This window comes from Falco punctatus (genome assembly GCF_963210335.1).
Source record: "Falco punctatus genome assembly, chromosome: 1".
Lineage (NCBI taxonomy): Eukaryota > Metazoa > Chordata > Aves > Falconiformes > Falconidae > Falco > Falco punctatus.
This window is the reverse complement of record NC_137580.1, coordinates 58624478-58643193: the sequence shown is the minus strand read 5'-3', so window position 1 is coordinate 58643193 and position 18716 is coordinate 58624478. Positions and strand designations below refer to the sequence as shown.

At 45.5% G+C, this 18716-nt stretch overlaps 1 protein-coding gene across 1 annotated transcript in view; it reads right to left on the bottom strand.

The window, feature by feature from the left end:
- The window catches only part of KIT (KIT proto-oncogene, receptor tyrosine kinase), a 142472-nt gene that overhangs the window by 44094 nt on the left and 79662 nt on the right, over positions 1–18716 (bottom strand). The window contains exon 1 of the mRNA XM_080385965.1: positions 16285–18716. This exon is cut by the window's right edge and continues 79662 nt beyond it. Within this exon, the coding sequence (XP_080242091.1) occupies positions 16285–16351 (67 nt within the window). The 5' untranslated portion in view covers positions 16352–18716. The remainder of the gene's footprint in view (positions 1–16284) is intronic.

Here is an 18716-nt window from a genome sequence, read left to right as displayed (position 1 = left end):
CCTCCTTCACCAACACTCAGGGAGATGCTGGTGGCGGCCTGGCCTCAGCTCCTGCTGCCTGGCACAATACGGGCAGCCAGGGGAAGCACAGCACCCCGACAGCCTGAGCCGTGCACCCCCTGCTCCAGCGGCAGCCTCGGCAGCACCACTGCGACGCCATCGCTGCCGGCTGGAGGCCTCGCAAAGCACAAAGCCAACCAAGGCAGCCCCTGCCCGCCGCTCTCCTTCCAACAACAGCAACCCAACGGGACACCTCGGCTGCGCCAACAGAAACGCACCTGCAGCCAACAGAGGCTCCCGCACCGTAACCCACACGTGTGCGCGGGCAGGGGGCTCCCCCCAGACCCTGCTGCAGCCTCTGCACCGCGCGCACGCCGCAGCGGAGGCGCCTCTCAGCTGCAGCCAGGGGTTGCTTCAAAGAGCCCCACAGCTACGGGCACAACAAACTCACTCACTTGCCCCTGAGGAAACACCCAGGCAGCCTGGCTTGTTCAGCTGCTCCCTCCGCTTCCCTCCTGGGGATGCAGACAGCAGACTAATGACACGGGGGGTAACGGCAGGCTCCAAACTGCTCAGACAAAACCAGTCTGCAAAGCACTGCGCAGCCAGGCATCGCGTTTCTCCTTCCTCCCAAAGCCACGTAACCACCCAACCATAGGGCGCAAGGGCACGTGAAGGTCAAATGCAAGACATTATCAACAGGTGTGCCGAGGAAAGGGACACACTGGAGGTAGCAGTGCATTGATTAATGTCATAACTGACCTTCTAAATGAGTGCGGATCTGTCAAACCATACACATCGCTGTGATGTATGCAAATGCTGACAGGTGCTGCAGCAACGTACCCTTCCCCTTCCAAAGGCCAACTCTTTAGTCCTGCAAACAATCATCACCCCATGCCCCCCTAATGCACAGCACAGTATGTCACAGTTGGGCTGGATATATAATAGCCAGGCCTTAGCTGAGAAGGAACATTTCTCAAAAACCAGCACCACTTGCATTCAAAAACACATTCTGCGGCTCCTCTCAAGGGCTGGATTTCCCTACCCACACAGATAACAGACATTCAAGCAAAACAATCGGATAATTAGTTGGGATGAAGTTATATGCTCCAGACTTAATTCACTCATCTCACAGCTTTAGTTCTTCTTAAGGTATATACTGGATTAAGACCAGGTCAGATAACTGCTCCTCTTCCTGACAAATCCACCACAGAGTAGGAAGTGAAGGACAGTCAGACCACCTGCAGAGCCTAATTATGGTTTGTGCTCTGGGTTTTCATGGGAGCCTTCTTTCTCTCCCCGTCTCCCTGGGATGAAGATTTATTTATCAGTACTAAACCCAACAGGCAGTCCAACAGCGCCTGTTCTTCCAGCGCCACCAGAAATTTTCTACGTGAGGTCAACTAATCCCCTAAACAAACTCACATGACTGAACAAATAAACAAGCATCCCACAAATAATAATTGTCAGAAAGATTAAGAAAAGCATAATTTCATATTTTTATGCAACATTTATGACTTTTACCTGCTCTCTCTCCTAGCGCTCATCCTACTTATTCAGGTTAGGGGTTCAAAATTTTGCAACACTTATTATCAGGACTATCTAGCAAGTTGTTAGGAAGTTTTTAAAGGCGGTAAACAACACAGCAGAGCATGACTGTCCAGAGACACAAATACTTCATATACTAGAGCTGGGGAAAGAAAAACAAAGAGGGAACAAGCATACTGTGGCACTCCACAACAAAAGCCATGATATTCCAGTTGATACCATCACTTGTATTTTGAGATAATCTTGCTATGGTTCCTTCTATGTAGCCTACAAATTCTCAGCAAAACAATTTAAGAACTGAATTATGCCTCATGCAAAGGATTCCCACAATGTAAAGGGTTTCTTTGTTGCCTTCTGAAAGTAATATATCTTCAAGAAAAGTAGAGCAGTCGAAGGACAACAGGTTGTAAATGCAAGGACTATCAGATCTGCTCGGTATTATGCACCTAAACAATGCCTATCTTTAAAAAAGAATAATTAAAACAGTGCTTAGAAAGATGGGAAGACTTTATATCTTCTTTTTGGAGGAATAATTAAGTAACAGAAATCTGAGAGTTTAACCAACAATTTGTAATCCAGTGTACTAATCCCCACAGCGTGTGTCCATCTGCCATCTCTTGATCTTTCCTCAGACTGCTAATGCCTCACATCTTGAGACTGCTCCATTTGTACCACACCTGACACGTGACAGGGCTCTTGCAGGCCCACTGTTGCTCCTGTGCACTCCAGTAACACCAATCATACAGGTAACTACAGCCACGACACCAGTAATTTGGGAATTGCTTGTGTTGGCAGGATGTAAGTCAGGGGTGGTAAGAGATCTCCAAGTGCCAAACCTGAAGGGATACAGCATCCCCTCCCAGGGCTCCATGTTCACCCCAGGCACGACCATGACTTTACAGGATGGAGGAACCCATTGTTACATCTCCAATGAAGGTTTCCAGGTGTAGGTGTGCATCCTTACTCTGTTATCTGACCCAGATGTGGGCATGTCCCCACCCTCTCTCTACCTCCTTATACCTTGGAAAAGGACGTGGACTGCTACTTCAATATTCAGCTGAGTGTCCCCACCTCAGTAAAGCCCACCTGACCACAGGGACCCCACAGGACAAGGGGAAGAGAGGAAACCCATCCTCTGCCCCCATGGCTCCTGTGGGGTAGTGAGGGCAGATCATCCCACTCACCGACTGTGGATCCCACTGCAAACATCAAACACTCCCCATACACTGCACAGCCAGAGTACCACACTGGGGTTCTGGATGACCCTCTAGAGTTGTCCTCAAGGGAAACTAGCAGGTAGTTATTATATGCTAACAAATACGTTGATAATGGCATATAATTAATAATCAACAATGCAAAAAAAACCCATAAAATAAATTGCAAAGTTCAGAGATGGAAAGCCCAAGATCCATTTTGGATGTTCTAAATTTGTTTCCCACAGCTGAAAAGAGTCACTTCCACTACCCTAGCTTCTTCTTGTAATATAACAATGTTAAAAACTACAGTGCTAGGATCCCTTGTGAACAGGGCTGTTGTGTACCCGAAAAAAGAAGCAGAATATATGAATATATTACAAGCAGCTTCCTAAACCCTAAAAATGAAGGGAGAGGGAGGAAAGAGGGGGAGTGCAGCAGTTGTGACTTCTGCATGCAGAAGGAACATCTGGAAAACAGGGCTGGAGGAGTTAGAAAAAGAAACAGTTCAGATAATACTGATAGGAAATGCAGGTCAAATTGCAGGGATATGATTAAGGACAGCAGAATGTTCCTGTAACAATTAAGGGATGTGCAAACAAAAAAAAAAGCTTTGGCTAAGGAGTGCACCATCCTGGGGAAAAAAATATGGTTTACGCTGGAGCTTTTCAGCCTCAGCCACAACACTTCTGTAGGACGGAAAATCACATCAGGTGCAAGTCCACATCACACTCACAAGCAACTGGAAACCATCTCCAGCTGCCAAGCAAACAAAGGATGTGGGAGTGCGATGGAATAAGATGAAGAGTCAAGTGCTGTGGATTTTATTCCCAGCTCTGCCACAGATTTCCTGCACAACCAACCTTAGGCCAACAGGTTAGTCCCTCTGTGGCCGTTTCCTCTTTCAACTCTTATCTAAACATTTAAAAGAACAAGAAGTTTGTGGCAGCTCTATAACACAACAGACTGCTTTCAGAGAAACCAAACAAGAAAATCCCACCCCCTTCCACATTAAATTTATCTCAAACGTCTCCCACGACAGGGTCGCGGCACAGCTTCACAGTGCAGCCACAACCTGCTCACATCTAGTACCAGCCCTTCTGCAGAGCCCAGGGGACTGGCAGCAACCTGCCAGCGGGTTCATTGCTACCCAGTAAGAGCAATTCCATCTCCTTGCCTCTCCCAGGGCTGGGATGCACTGTAAGGGCATGGCAGGCTCCTCGGAGCTTCTGCCTCTTCCCCTTGTAGCTGTCCATAACCTTCATAGCCATCAGCAGTCCTCATGTAAGCTGTACAAATGCTGCACAACAAAAACAACGACCTGACCATGACCCGATCCTGACCATGATTTCTAAACCAGTTAACATTTTTTGATGACAAATGCACTGAGAAGCTAAACTTCAAGGGACAAAACGTCCGTGACTTTCATGTAAGATTGTGGTGATTGGATACAATTAGAGAGACTGCTCTCTTTACAGTGTCTCTTCATTCTGGGCACTGGGTTCATTTCAAGGGCTATCACACAGACCTCACTCACCGCATTTTTCAGTTTCTCATCTACAACAACATAAGAGAGCAGAAACAAGAGATATGTTTTATCAGTTAAAAGTAGCAGCACTGTTGCAGATGCAATGGTCCGAGGATATCAGCAAGACATGGCTTGCAGGGAGGTAATATCCTCCTGCAGCATACCCAGCAAAGCTGGAAAAATGAACATGTTTTCAGATACACAAGTCTCCTGCAGGTCTCAAAGAAAAAGAGAAGCAAAACTGCCTCTTTTACACAAGCGTAGAAGTCCTAGCCAAAAGCCTGCCTGGTCTTCTTTACAGTGTTAGTTGGTCTTACTGAAGAGTATCACCTCTCCAACTCCGTCTCTTATTTGTTAAAGCCACTATGAAACCCAACATATGCTATGATGGAGATGAATTTAAGACCTTTCAATTTTATTTTCTTTGTCCTGCCATTTTGTGCCCCAAGGAAACAAATAAAGTGTCAAACCTGCATGTTAATCACACTGAAACAACTTTAATTTACTCCGATATATAAAATCTCCCAGATTTTTCAAAGGAGACATGCTATCATATGCTTACTTGTTTTGTTCTACTTCACTAAACAGACACTCTCCCTTATGCTAGATGAAAAGTTTAGCAATGGCAAATGTCAATTTTAAATGATTTCATCTGAAAGCTACATCAGATTGCATTTCAGCTAGGCTGTGGGGGAAAAGAAGGTTAGCAGTACAGGCTCTTACTTTGCAAAAGAAACCATCCATGACAACACCCAGGCTAGTGTCTACCTCAAAGATACAGACCAAAAAAAGACCAAAGATGTGACTGTCCCCTGCAAGTGTCATGGGCTCTTGGCATATATGAATGCTACAAATCCTTACTGATAGAAATGCTGACCAGCTTCTCTGCCCCAGCTTCATCTTGGAGACTGAAAAATAAGTTAACTGCCACCGGGCATGTATTACAGGGTCTAGACTGATTAGGCTTCCCTGCAGAAATAAGTGGTTTGCTTCTAACCCATCTAACAGAGTCAGTGCTATCTGCTGACCAACAGACTCTTCCACACTGTGTGTTTCCCAAGCAGCAATGCAGAGCTCCCGCACTTGCTCTGAAGTTTTGGATCCTCAGAGCTTGTATGTTACTAAGCAGAAAACCACAGGAGAGGATTAGCAGGGGCTTTGATGTTTACCCAGCTGCATGAGGGCAATCAGCATCCTCACCCAGCCTTCCCCTCCCCATAGACCCTTCACCCTGAATGGGAAGGGGGCAGAGGAAGGGCACTGCGAAGGGCAGAAGGCAGAGGCTCACCAGCCCAGCCCTCAAAGGCACAGCCAAACCCACACCATCTGCAAGCAGAGTAAAGGAGAAATGGGTATCCCCCAACACAAAGAGCAAGTGTGGAGCCAGCCAGCCAATTCTCACCCGTGGCAAACCCAAGAGAGGAAGTGGAAGGAGGCTGGAACAAAGCTTTTCTTTATCATCTGTGAAGGCATGAGTGTGGGGAACCACAGAGGCAGCTGAACCTTGGCTGTGGCTGCGAGACACCCCCCTTTGCAGTGATGCCCCACAGGAAGCTTTCAGCTCCATGGTTTGGGATCGATCCTACACAGACCTGCTTCCCTAAACACCTTATGCCCCGGGAGGGCACTCCACAGGTCAAGTAAAAGCCGCTTGGTGCTTACCCCTTGCAGGGAAAACCGCTCAGGTGACTGAAGAGACAGCCAGCTACACCTGAAGAGAGGTTATGCACCCCTCCAAATGAGATGTAGTTAATCAGAAACAGCCAGCATGAGAGGCAGGTGGCAAGGTGACAAACCCAGCCAGCTCTCTAGCCCCCGCACATCCCACTTGCTAAGAGAGACACTCACAGGATCTTCAGGCAGAACAGTGTGAGCACTGGGCTGATCCCCTGCTTGCAGGTGGAAGCCCGCCGATCCTCCTGCAGAAGGTCTTGTCGCAGCAATCTGCAATGTAGCTAGCCATGCTTGGCTTCCTTATTGGAAGCAGGCTCAGCAGGGCAGATTCTCTGCACGTGTCCTCCAAAACAAACGGGTGAGAGCTGCCCTATACACGCAAGTGCAACACTCCCTCAAGGCAGGGGCTGCAGCAAGTACCTGCACCTTCCAGAGACAGGGAAGCACCTTCCTCCTCCCCCAGCCGCTTTGCTTACACTGGCTGGGGCGAGGAAACTCCAGCCACGCAAACAGGCTGCTTTTCCTGCCTACCAGGCAGCTTCCCCCTCGGATTGCCATGCCTCACCCTGCTAATACAGCTAATAGAGGCATTTGTCTTTGTCACCGGCAGGCAGGTAGCTGAATGTAACTAGTTTAGCACACAAACTAGACGGCCACAGCAGGATCAAACGCCATGTGTCTTTCCATGGCTGGGTATGGCAACTTTCTGAATTCTCTTCTTCTGGGAAGTCATGGCTTTGGGGCTCTTTCTGTTGTTTTGAGGTTTGTTTTTTGAAGGAGCACCATATGCACTACAGCAGCCCCATCACCCATCTTGAAGCACTAGGAGCAACAACCTGTTCTAGGGGATTGATTCATTTTATTACAGCACATTGACGCGCTATGGTCTCATACCTCAACTTCCCACCACAGAAGGAATCCACAGGCAATGTACTAATGAACGAAACCAAACGCAATGCATGACCGACCTACCAGGTTTTTTTAAACTAAAACAGTCTAAGCTTAAAACAATTACCTGCTAATTCTCATTCAAAGAAAAAATACAGAGGACAGATAAATATGTAAATATGTACACACGGAAGTAGGATTTGCATAAAAAGAACAACTGTTTGCTACAAGACTTGTCAGCATTGAGATTTATATATTTAGACTGATCCTTACTCCTACTGAATTATTGCTGCCTTCTCTCTAATTTCCAAAATTACTTATTAACCAGCTGTTCCCACAGTTAAGTTTTACCAACTGTTAGACATATATATAAACAGATTATATATAAAGTATGGAGAATGAGTAGAAGGAATGAAAAAGCACACTAATGCATAGTGTATTCAAATTCAGCTGTTATGCATCCAGCCTATTCCTTTAATGGCTTTTTCTCCTCACTTCTCTTTGCTGACATTTACATTAAAAGGTGCAGTATCTTTCAACTTCCATTTTGAACACATGTTCCTTGTAAGGAGCAACATGGGCTTGAAAAGGTATTTTCTGAAATGCAGCGAAAAGGTAGTTTTAATGAAGAGAAATGAGAAAACTGGAGAACGGCAAATCATTTTGCAATCTGAATTAATGCCTGTTTGGAAAAGGCTCAGCTGAGGAAGGAGATGCTTTTGGCAGTGAGAATTCTAATTATTTCGAGTCTTGGCAGTAATTTCATCAAATAGTAGCAATTTCATTAAAAGGTGCACTGGTAATAATCTACATAAGGCCTCCAGAGGGGAAAATATACCAATAATTGCATAATTATGTTATCATTGCTCTTATGATGGACCACATTAAATACCACAAGAGGAGCACTGCTTTTTACTTTCTCTAGATATTTACTTCAGTACTTTTTCCTAGAAGATTACAGCAATAAGCAAGACTTTCAGATTAATAAACATGTTCACCAAATTTCACAGAAAAGACACAGCTATCTTTTATGTATATATTACTTTGTATTCTCTTCTCTTTCGCTGAAAGAACTGACAGATTCATGAGAAAAATGCTGGGTTTAGTAAGAAGATAGCTAAAGTATTTATATAGCTTTGTTACTGAAATGCAAGTAATAGCATCACATGTCATCTATCCACATGGCATGCAGATCCATTTAAGGAGCAGGTTTTAGAGTATTTCTGTTATTTGTCCATATAAATTAACTTCATCTATTCAGTGATTTTCAATAAGCCTGCAATAAGTTAATTTCCCTTGTCTAACTAGCACACAAACTTTGCTACTAACTAACATGTTGGTAAAAAATTCTTGCAAAAGCATTGTTTTACAGACAATACCAAATTGAATAAACTTATCTTTAATGGGGGGCCCAGTATTAGAGAAGTTATCTTTGCACTTCTGAAACTGTGACTAGGACAACTTCTAGAGGATTCATCAGCATGTTCTTCAGAACCTCCTAGGGTGAACAAATCTCACCTCAGGTAATACCCAGCAAGATCTGTCACTGATGTTGTCCTGGAAGGGCCCTGAATGCTTAGACTTTGATATATTTCCGACAATCCAGCTTCACTTCCCCAGTCTTCTGGCAAGGAAATATGTAACTCCACTGTTGAACTTAATCTCCGATGTCAGTAGAAGTCCCACTTGTATTTTCTGCTTGCAAATTGTACATGATTTCCTAGTTTAGTAATAAGCCCTATCACAAATTGCATAGATATATGGCTAGGTAGTTGCTTAATGAAAAAGTGGTCCTCCTTCCCACCCCAGGAGAGATACACAAGAGAGCATCACACCGTGAGCACGGCCCAAGTACCTGCCTAAGCAGGGAATCCCACTTCAGCATCGCTTCTAATGATATCCAGTTTATGGGACAAGACCAGAAGTACAGGGTTTACTTCTGCTCCTTCCATTTGACCTCTTTTATTGTGCTGTGTACCTCAAATCCTAGGTATGATAATATTAGCATTACTGCTAAGTCAGCAATTTTATATATAATACCTGGAAGTCAGACGTGCTATGGAATAGGAAACTTCAACAGCTTGTGTTACAATGAACACTACTGAGAGGAAGCTTTTATTTTGTTGAAGATAACACAATTTCTTTTCAAAGTTAACAAGTTATGCTCATCCAGGCATAGAAAGCACTTCCATGCCATATAAAATAGCAAACAAAGAGGCTGCAGAAGTAAAGAATCGGGTGGCCATGGAGCAGCAGCAAATGAATGCCTCAGAACCAGGTGTTAGTGCAGAAGAGCATCTCAGGCATACAAACAGAACGACTTCAGGTAAAAATACCCTATTAAAATGCTTATTTAATTTAATATTACACAAAGTAAAAATGTAGCATTTTTATAATGCATATTTTCCTTTTAGTAAGTAAAAATATTCAACAGTTATGTTGAAAATACAACAACATACATTTAAACTTACAACTCCTCTAATCATTAGAAACAATTAAAGGCAAAAAAAATTATTCAGGCTGTACATTTGCTGCCAACATTTTAAAGATAATCTAGATATTGAATTCATAGAAGTCAGTCACTGAGCAACTCTAGGCAGGTTGTGCCACAGCAATAAACTAGTCTTTGGCATCTGGTAGTTTCCTACTAGGTACAGAGAAAATATTTTCTTTATTTCAGTTCATTCACTACAACTCAATTAAGCAACTTGCCCATTCAAAGAGATGCTACTGATCAAGAGTTGAAAAAACCAAACATGAATGTTTCTTTCCATTGCCATTCTAAGAATAAAAAGAGGATGAGATGGAAGAGTTTAAATTTTTACAGAGTGATTAGAAACCACCAGTTTTGACTACAGATACGTCTTTCAGACATTAATTCTTTATTTCAAAACATTTCTCAATGAGTTTTTTCTTCCGAATTGGCTGGCTTCTATGTAGTGCTATTTATCTAACGGAAGAGCATTTCAGAGTTCTCATTTCCTTCATTGTGATCAATGCAAATCATCAGTAAAAAAATCAATTATCTAATACAAGAAATGTCAACACTGTCTATTTTCATACTAAAACATACACATGAAGAATCAGAATAAGTGTATATATAACAAGCTACATAATTGCTTAAATACAGGCACAGTGATTAATCAAAGTAAGTATAACGTTAAGTGCAAAGGCTATATTTAATTAAAATTCTATCTCAATTGTAATAAAGGAGGTTAAACCTTTCTTTACAAAATGATTAAGTACAAATGCAAAACAGTTAAAATGAGGCTTACTGTTGGCTGATTTAAATCATGATTAAAATCAGATTTACAATGCTTTGAATCAAAATGAAACACATAGTACACAGGGAAATAACTATTTTGTTAAACCTGGGAGAGCACTACATTTCTTATCTGAAGTCAAATGGCAATTTTACACATCATATCTGGAGAAAATGCAAAGAAGTTGGAGAGGGCCAAGAAGAACAAGAGGAGGAGGAGTTACAAACGATGAGCCAAAAGAAAAGGCTGAAAAAGGTTTATCATAGAAAAGATAAGTCAAAGATGTCACGTTAATTTTCAATGTGGAAAATGTTACTATAAAAAGGATGGTGACCAGCACTTCACTATACTACCAGAGCAGGGAAAAAAGAAAGGATGAAATTAAGCAACCGGCAAGGGAGATTAGGTTAAGTATCAGGAGAAGCTTTTGATGTTTAAGAACCAGTTATGTACTAGAAAAAATGGGTGGTAGACTCTCAGTCTGCCTTACAGCGGGTTACACAAAAGTCTGCTTGGGAAGATCTGCTCTGTCTGACCCTGGGGGAGAGCAGAAGACAGTCCAGATGACCTCTGCAGGTCTCCTCCAGCCTTACTCTTACAGTTCTATGAGAGCTTCCCAAGGCTTGCTGTGTCTCTTAGAAACCCAGCTGCAGGAGGCAGGTGAATCGGCAAGAAAGTCAGATTTCACTCAGCAAAGAATGAAGTTTCCAGTCCTGAGGGCTGCAGACAAGACTTTCAATACATGACATCAGCGCAGCCATTAATTCCCAAACAAAAAACAGACTAAGAAAGCCAAGTGCAAGTTTTTAACCTCATGATACCCTTCAGCAGGAACTCAGGTAGTTCTGAACAGCCTAGGTAAGTGAATACCCAAACCGCCTCTATTACACAGCTCATTGGGACCTTTTCTCCCCTCCTGAAACATACAGGCTCTGAACGTCAGGTTATAACCAACAAGTTTGATTTCTTTTTCTTGTGCAGCTTTTGCACAAAGCCTTTCCTTAAAAGAAGTCCACTCCCATGTCACGAGGAACATGTATACCCAGCATAAGCAGAAGAGCACTACTTGGCTTAAGACAATCACTGATGGGAAAAGAAAGGAGATATAGGACTAACATGGCATTTGCCAGGCTTCCAAAGAACCTGTAAGATATATATCTCCCTGACTGAATTTCAAATTTCCCTGCCACGGTTTCCATCTCTTCTTAACTTAAATCAGCCCACGCGTCCACTTTATCACTTAGATTTACAACTGCCAGTGCCTAGTTGACCAGCGACCTCTTCTCTGTATCAGATACTTAATGATTATGTTACATGATCACGGACTCAGCTGCCAAGATGACATTTAAAATCATAGACATTTAATGCTGTCAGCTCCCCAGTGACAAAACCCCTGTAGCTGATAATGTTACTAAATGACGCTTCATTTTAGTTACAATTTCCAGGAATGATCCCTGTGGAGCAGCCCAGGAGCTGCATAGCATGGTAGCAACATTAGAAACTTTTCTGTTATTTACATGCCTCTTTGCTATCAAATATAACATAACCAAGAGCCTTACGTGCTGTACAAAAAAAAAAAAATAATCTGTTGCAACATGGAAAAGATCATTAAAAATCCATTTAAAGGTATATCTGAAAACTTATGTTTTCAGAATAAATCAATTTAATCCCCAAGAGTAAATCCACTGGCAGATTAACATTTACTGTGCTTACTAATTGGTATACACTAGAAAATAAGAGTCACATTCTCCCTTCAAACACAGATGTTTACACTCCCCCTTATGCTTTTATCACTAACGGCAGCAATCTTGGCCAGTGGACAAACAATACACTTCAGTTGTGATTAGGTTTGGCAACCAGCCAACGAGACCGCTCACACGTGTAAAATTACATCCATTTATGACTGTTTGCAGGACTCATTGTCAAAGAGAGTCCTTTCAGAAAAAAGCCCTTCTAGTTTCCTAAAAGTCACTGAAAAAGCCAAGCACAATACTTCTGCAGTAAAATAATATGGAAGAGTAATAATAATATTAAATTCCTTTTATGCCAAATCCTAGTAATTTGTATGTGCATTCTCTTCAGATTTTTTTTTTAAATAAACGTCCGAAAGATGTAACACACTGAAATCCAGATCACCACTTTTATTAGATGCCTTTAGCATCAGCGCTCTCCTTTCGCCTAAGGTTACAATGAACACCTTAAGCTCTATTAAGACTGAAGAACCTCAACCAAGGGAGCTGAGTTTCTGAAGGACAGAAAAAACTGTATGTTGTTTCTCGTGCAGGGGAATATTCAGAAGGACATTCAGAAATTAAAAAAAAGGCAAAGTTTTATACTTAAAATGAGAGGGTACTTACAGTAAATGCAATGCATTAGGATATTAGACCTCATTTCCTCTAGCCATTCTCTGAACAGCTGAAAGAGACTTAAGGAAATGAGTCAAAATCCTGGAAGATGTTTGTACTAGATGAAAAAGAAAACAACATCTGTAAAATCATGTGTCACATACACAGAGCAAGACAATGTGCAGCGCTTGCTGTCTGCAACGGCATTCATCTTCAGGGACAGAGAGAAAAAGCTGAAAAGTGGCTTAACCTTGAGCAATTGCTGTCTCTCTTCTGCAAGATTGATATGAGATTAGATCGGTTGTCATGTATTGTAGATAAACATATATGTTGTTAAAACCCTTTGATGTTGCGTGGTTCGTGTTTCATCCAGAATTTGTTATTCCTTACCTTCAGATTACATCAGAGTGTTTACTGAAAGTTCAGGCTAGAAAGCAGCTTTCCTTCAAACTACTAATGCGTAGTATTTGGTATTTAGTTTGACAGCTCCAGATAGGCCTTAAAAATCTTTTGAATAGCTTACACTAACAATGCATCATAGTTCAGACAGAAATACAAAGAATATCATTAGAGTCTCTCACAACAGACCACAGAGAGAGAAAAGGACAAGTTTCACTACGAGAAACTCCTACTGACCGGGAGCATGACTCAGATGTTCCTCCCAAGACCTGTCCTGGCTTGTGTTTACAAGTGCTAACGACATATCCTTCCCAATTCCACCTGTGTCCTGGTGCAACATGTCCCTTCTGGAGGTGACTCAGGATCAAGCCAGGCACCTGCAAAGAAGCATTACTATTTGGACAACCGACGATAGGTTTCCGAGAGGGCTGAAGCAAGGTGGGAAGCCCACGGAGAGCCAGCACAGCCCAACAGTACTACAGCTACAGTCATCTGTTGACGAGAGGCTTTCTTGCAAAATGAGCACATGGAAATGCCTCCAGTCTCTATGAATGGTACTTAAAACAGGATGCAAATGGGAGTCTCACTTCTTGCCAAATTTATCACATTCTTTTATAATAAAGCCTGAAGAAAAATCACTTGTGCTTTTGCTGGGAAAGGCTTCCCAGTTGTAATGGAAGGAAAAAGAGTTGAGCATTGAGCAATCCCTGACATTTCCATTCTGCTCCTGGCAGTGGCCTTGGGCCATGTTTCTGTGCAGCAGTGTGCAGCAGAATCTATACTGCCGCAGGGGAGGGAGGAAAAGGAGAGAGAGCAGAGATGGAAAACGGGAGTAAGGAGGGCACGATACTCAGATGGTTTGAGGGGGTCAAGACAGTGACTGAGTGACAGCAATCAAAACCCTCATCAAGTTCAATCTTCCTCTTTCCAAGCCTCCTCCCTCATGGCTGACAGGTAGCAGGAAAGCATCATGAAAACAGACACTCTTCCCTCTGGGCACAGGGAGAGCCTCCTATTAACTCTGCAGCCTACTGAAAGAAAAAAAAAAAAAAAAGAAAAAAAAAAAAGAAGGCTGTATTGATGGATGCTGAAAGGAACCATGTCCAGTCTTCCATGACCACAGGATGGAAATGCCACAGAGACTCTGGCAAGAGTACGGGGGAGTGAGGGACAGGGTGAGCCTTGGGGGAGGACAGGAGAGGCACAGATTAAAAATTGTCCCAGACTATTGCATAAAATGGGGACTAGGCAATCCCCAAGTGGAACGAAAAGTAGAAGCATGTTAGGGTGCAAAAAAAAGTAGGAAGGAGCTGTGGACTTAAGAGATGAATGGTTTGCCCTCTGAGAAGCTACATTAAGCTCTGTTTTCTATACCCTCCTTCCCTATTTGCAACCAAAGGAAGAAGCTGTTGACTAAAGGCCAGAGAAAGATACTTCATATAAATCTGTACACCAATAAACAACACGATAGGTCTCAATAGGGACAGTGGGAGATCATCCAGTCCAGGCATCTGCACCGAGGCAAAACCAAAAGTAACTCACAGGGTCACGCTACCTCCAGAAAAAAACTACCACTGCAGATCAGCTCTGCCCCATCTGTCACTTCTGATGTCCCCTGTGGTCTTGCCAGGACACGAGCCATCACCCTGACACCTTCTCCAGCACAAAACTAGCCCTGAATATTCCTATACCTGTGTGATACACAGATGATGTGCATACATACCCAAAGACAGTTGCCCTTTGCAACAGCAAGTCGTTTACACCTACTAAATAGTGTGGTTTTGTCAATACAAGCTTGCCCAATGTGCCCCCGAGACGAAGACTCCCACAAGTAGCTGTCTGAACCCATAAACAGAGGAAGAATCACAAGAAAGGGTCCTTCCTTGTCTCTCTAGTACTCTGGTATCTACATCTCATGTCTTCCAGGAGACGCTGCCAGTCTGACCAGTTTCTCAAGGTTTCTTTAAGGACAGTCTAACCATACGACAAAGGATAACCTTTCAAGTGCAAGCAAGAAATACGTTAAGTAAAGAAAGTTGGTGGGTATTCATAATTTCAGCTGTGGGGTTTTTTTTAATATATTTCAAGGAATAACCCATTGGTAGGAGACCTTCCCATCCCTGTGGCCACAGCACTAGCACTTTGCAACATACATGCGTATTTCTAAATAGAAAAGGCCAAATTGCCAGGTATCACACTCCATTTAGTTCAGATTACCAATAAACAAAAGGGAGCAAAGTCAAAAAGTTACTCCAAACTATGAACAAAAACGTTCATAAATCAACTAACGCCCACTCACATAAAGTGCTTACAATGAAAAACCGTAAATCGTTACTCCTGTTAGTTGCTGGTGTTGGGTTTTGCTCGCTCCCAGCTGCGCGGGCAGGGACTGGCAGAGCCCAGCCCGGCCGCCCCCCCGGGCTGCTCCGCGGGGCTGCGCGCTGCTGGGGGCAGCACACGCTGCACACCTAGCGCCGTGCATCGCCTGCTCCATCCATCCCCGGCTCCCTCTTAGGCAAGCGGTAAAATAACCTTTCACGTTATCCGCTTGCAGACTTCGGTGCAGAGGGCCAAATTCCTCCCCGGGTGCAACTCCGCCAACACTAGCAGCTACCTCCTTACAGCACCTTCCTCTGTCGACCTCCAAATGCCCCTCAAGCCTGCAACACGGCGACTCCGAAAGCCATGTGCAAAGTTGGCCAGCGCTACAGCCTGATGCTGTATTCAAAATTACGAGCTTTCCGCGCTAGGACCGTGAGGTTAGGCAAGGAAGCCCCCTGTGATGGAGGGAGTGGAAGGGAACCTTGCAATTTATACCCGACACCCCAAAGGTTTGCACCGACCGACCTCCCAAAGGCCCGAGCGGCACCGCTCGCCCTCCGCTCCAACGCGGAGCACCGGCAGTGCCCGAGCAGCCCGGGCGATGCCTCGTCCCGCCGGGAGCCGCCTGCGCCGACCCTCCGGGCTGCGGGCACCGACCGCCGGGGCGCGCCGGGGCACCGGGTCGATCGCCCCCCGCCCCGGGAGGCTTCACCTCTGCTGGGGAGCGCTGGACACCTGACGGCAGCGGCTCGCTCCCTGCCTATTGTTCACCCAGCACTGAACCGCGGGGACATTTTGTACTGATTACCGGAGAGTTTATTGCCAAAACACAGCCCGGCCCGCGGTGAGGTGGGGTGTGTGTGTGTGTGTGTGTGCTCCCCGCCGGCCCCGGATAACCGCGCACTGCAAACAAAGGGCCTTCCCCCCACGCACCCCCACGGTGGGGCGTCCCGCAGAGGCAGCGCGGGGCGATACCAGGGCAAAGCGCGGGCTGCGGCCGCGACCCCCGGCAGGGCGCTGCCCCCGCGGAAGGGGCCGCCGGCGCCGAAGTTTTTCCCGCAGCCGCCCGCGCCTGCCCCGGCCCCGCCGACCCGTCGGGCTCCGCGCCCGCCCGCGGCTCCCACCTGCGGGGACGACGCTCAGCAGCAGCACGGCGTGCGCCAGCTCCCAGGCGAGGTACGCGCCCTCCATGCCGCCGCCGCCACCCCGAGCCCGGCGCGGCTGCCGCTCGCACCGCCCGGCGCGCGGAGATGCCCGAGCCCCGCGGGCGGGCTGCGGAGTACAGCCGGCCCCGCCCCCGCCGCCCGCCCCGCGGCGCCCCCCGCGCCCCCGCCCCGCCCCGCCGGCGCGGGCGCGGGCGCAGGTGAGAATCTCCCCCTCCCCCCCGCCGGGGAAGGAAGGCGCCTCGATGTGCGCGGTGGGGTCGCCACGAAGACCCAGACCCACCCCCAGCCCCCAAACGCGACGATTGGAACAGGGAACAGCGCGCTGCCGGCCCGGCCCGGCTGGCACCGGCCCGCGCTGCGGGGCCGCGTGGGGCGGGGGGGGGAGCGGCCAGGCTGCGCCCGGGGCCCCGACCCAGAGGGAGCATCCAGCATCCCTCCATGGGCAGGTTCCCGGCCCTTCGCCTCGCTCTAAAATCCTCCCGGCTGGCTCCGGGGGGTGGCACAGCGGGTTCTACGTGCACCAAAGGTAACGCTGCTGCTCTCGCACCGCCGAGGTCTCAGACTGTGCCCACGCTGGGCTCTCGCCTAGGGAGGGTCGCTCGGAGCACCAGAAGTGAGACTTAAAAAGAGTCTGCTGTGACACAAAAGGAAGAATTGGCTGGTTTGGTATGGGGAAGAGAAAGCTGACAGGGAGCTTAAACATGGAAAAGGTTCTTACAAAGAGGATTGTGAGCAATTGTTTTTCATGTCCCTCAAGGGCAAGATAAAAAGTAATCCATTTGGTTCACGGGAAAAAAAATAAAATAGCTTAAATGTTAGGAAAGAACTTGTAAAGAGTAAGGAGAATTTAGTCTACAAATGCATTGCGGGGGAGAGGTTGTGGAATCCCACAGAGGGAGTTTTTTAAGCACCGATGAGACAATTGATGAGGAGGATCTGGAAGCACTTGCTTCTGTAGCTGCAGAGCTGGAGTGGGGCTGCTCTTCAGGCAGAAAGAACACAAACTACAGACATGTCTGGTTTTAACACTGCTTTGACAGTGTCACACGCTGCGGAGGTGAAAGAAAGGTATATAGGGGACCCGGGCAAAGGAGCCATGCGTGCATTCACCCGCTGCCCTCTTCCCCGGGTGTGCACGGGCAGCACCCTGGCAGGCAGGTGGGGTAGCACACGCAGACTGTCAGAAAACCCAGACCAGCACTGCTGGATGTGCAGAAAGATGTAGGGGGCACATGGCAAAACCTTCACCCATGCAAAAGCATAAATGCAGACTACTTGAAATGTGTCGGTACAGATCAGAAAAGTTATTGAAGGTAAATTACTCCTTTTTTTTCTTCATCTTCTTTTCTTTTTCACTCCTGTCAGATTTTTCCCAAGGTTAATAGCACTGTCCCATACGGTCCAGCATGAGATGAAAGTCTTGTCTTATATGTTTAAAATGGCTCTCTCTGTTTCTTTACTCTCTTTCATCTATGACAGCCAGTCTCTTTTGATGGGTGATTCTGCTGCAAAATGGAATACATTTTTATTAGCACACCAACAATTTCAAAATCAAACATAATTTTTAAACCGTATTTCTCAGTAGGTGCTAGCCTCATCAAATTAATTCTAGGCAGAGGAAAAAAAAATAGCTGAAATACTTAAATTTTTAGTGCACTCCAGATTTTCCAGGTGTCCTTGGGTTTTGTTTTTGTAGGAGAAAAAAAGAGAGTTGGAAATTTCTTATGTAGATACTTGGAGCATTTACGGTTTAATTTCTTAAAGATGCAAAGGCAGCACACAATATGCTACGAGAGGCTTACACTGAAACATTATCAAGGAACTTGTGTTGTTATTGTGACAGGTTTCTCCCTGTCCTTCTTGATTAGTGCTCTTTCAGTCAGTGGCCTGCCTTTACGTCCTGCACATCCCTGATCACATGAAGCCAAAGTCCACATGGCCCTGCATCATGTGCCTCATTTTCACGAGCATTAGCTGAATGTTAGATATGTCAAAATCAGAGTGGCAACAATATTCTCCATGCACTTTGCCTTAGCTACAGTAAGTGGGAAGCAAAGCTGAATTGGTTTTAACCTTGCCACTTCATTTGTCTTTAATAATCATAGTAACAAATGCAGTTGCCCTTTCCACCTCTGCCCAATGTATAGCTCTGAATGCTCTAAGTTTTCTCATCCATATTCTATTTGCATTATAGAAGCAAAAGAAAGTTTTTTAAGCAGTGGAGGATTTTCTTAGGTCTTTTTTCTACCTTTGTCCAAAATACGTGAGCTTAAGCCAGAAGGGGTCTTCTCTGCTTTTGCAGCCAGTCTCACATGCTCCTCTCTTCGGTCATCACTGTCGTACTGTGGTAGTGTGTTAGGACAGGTAATGCCATCTCTCTTCATCTTCTG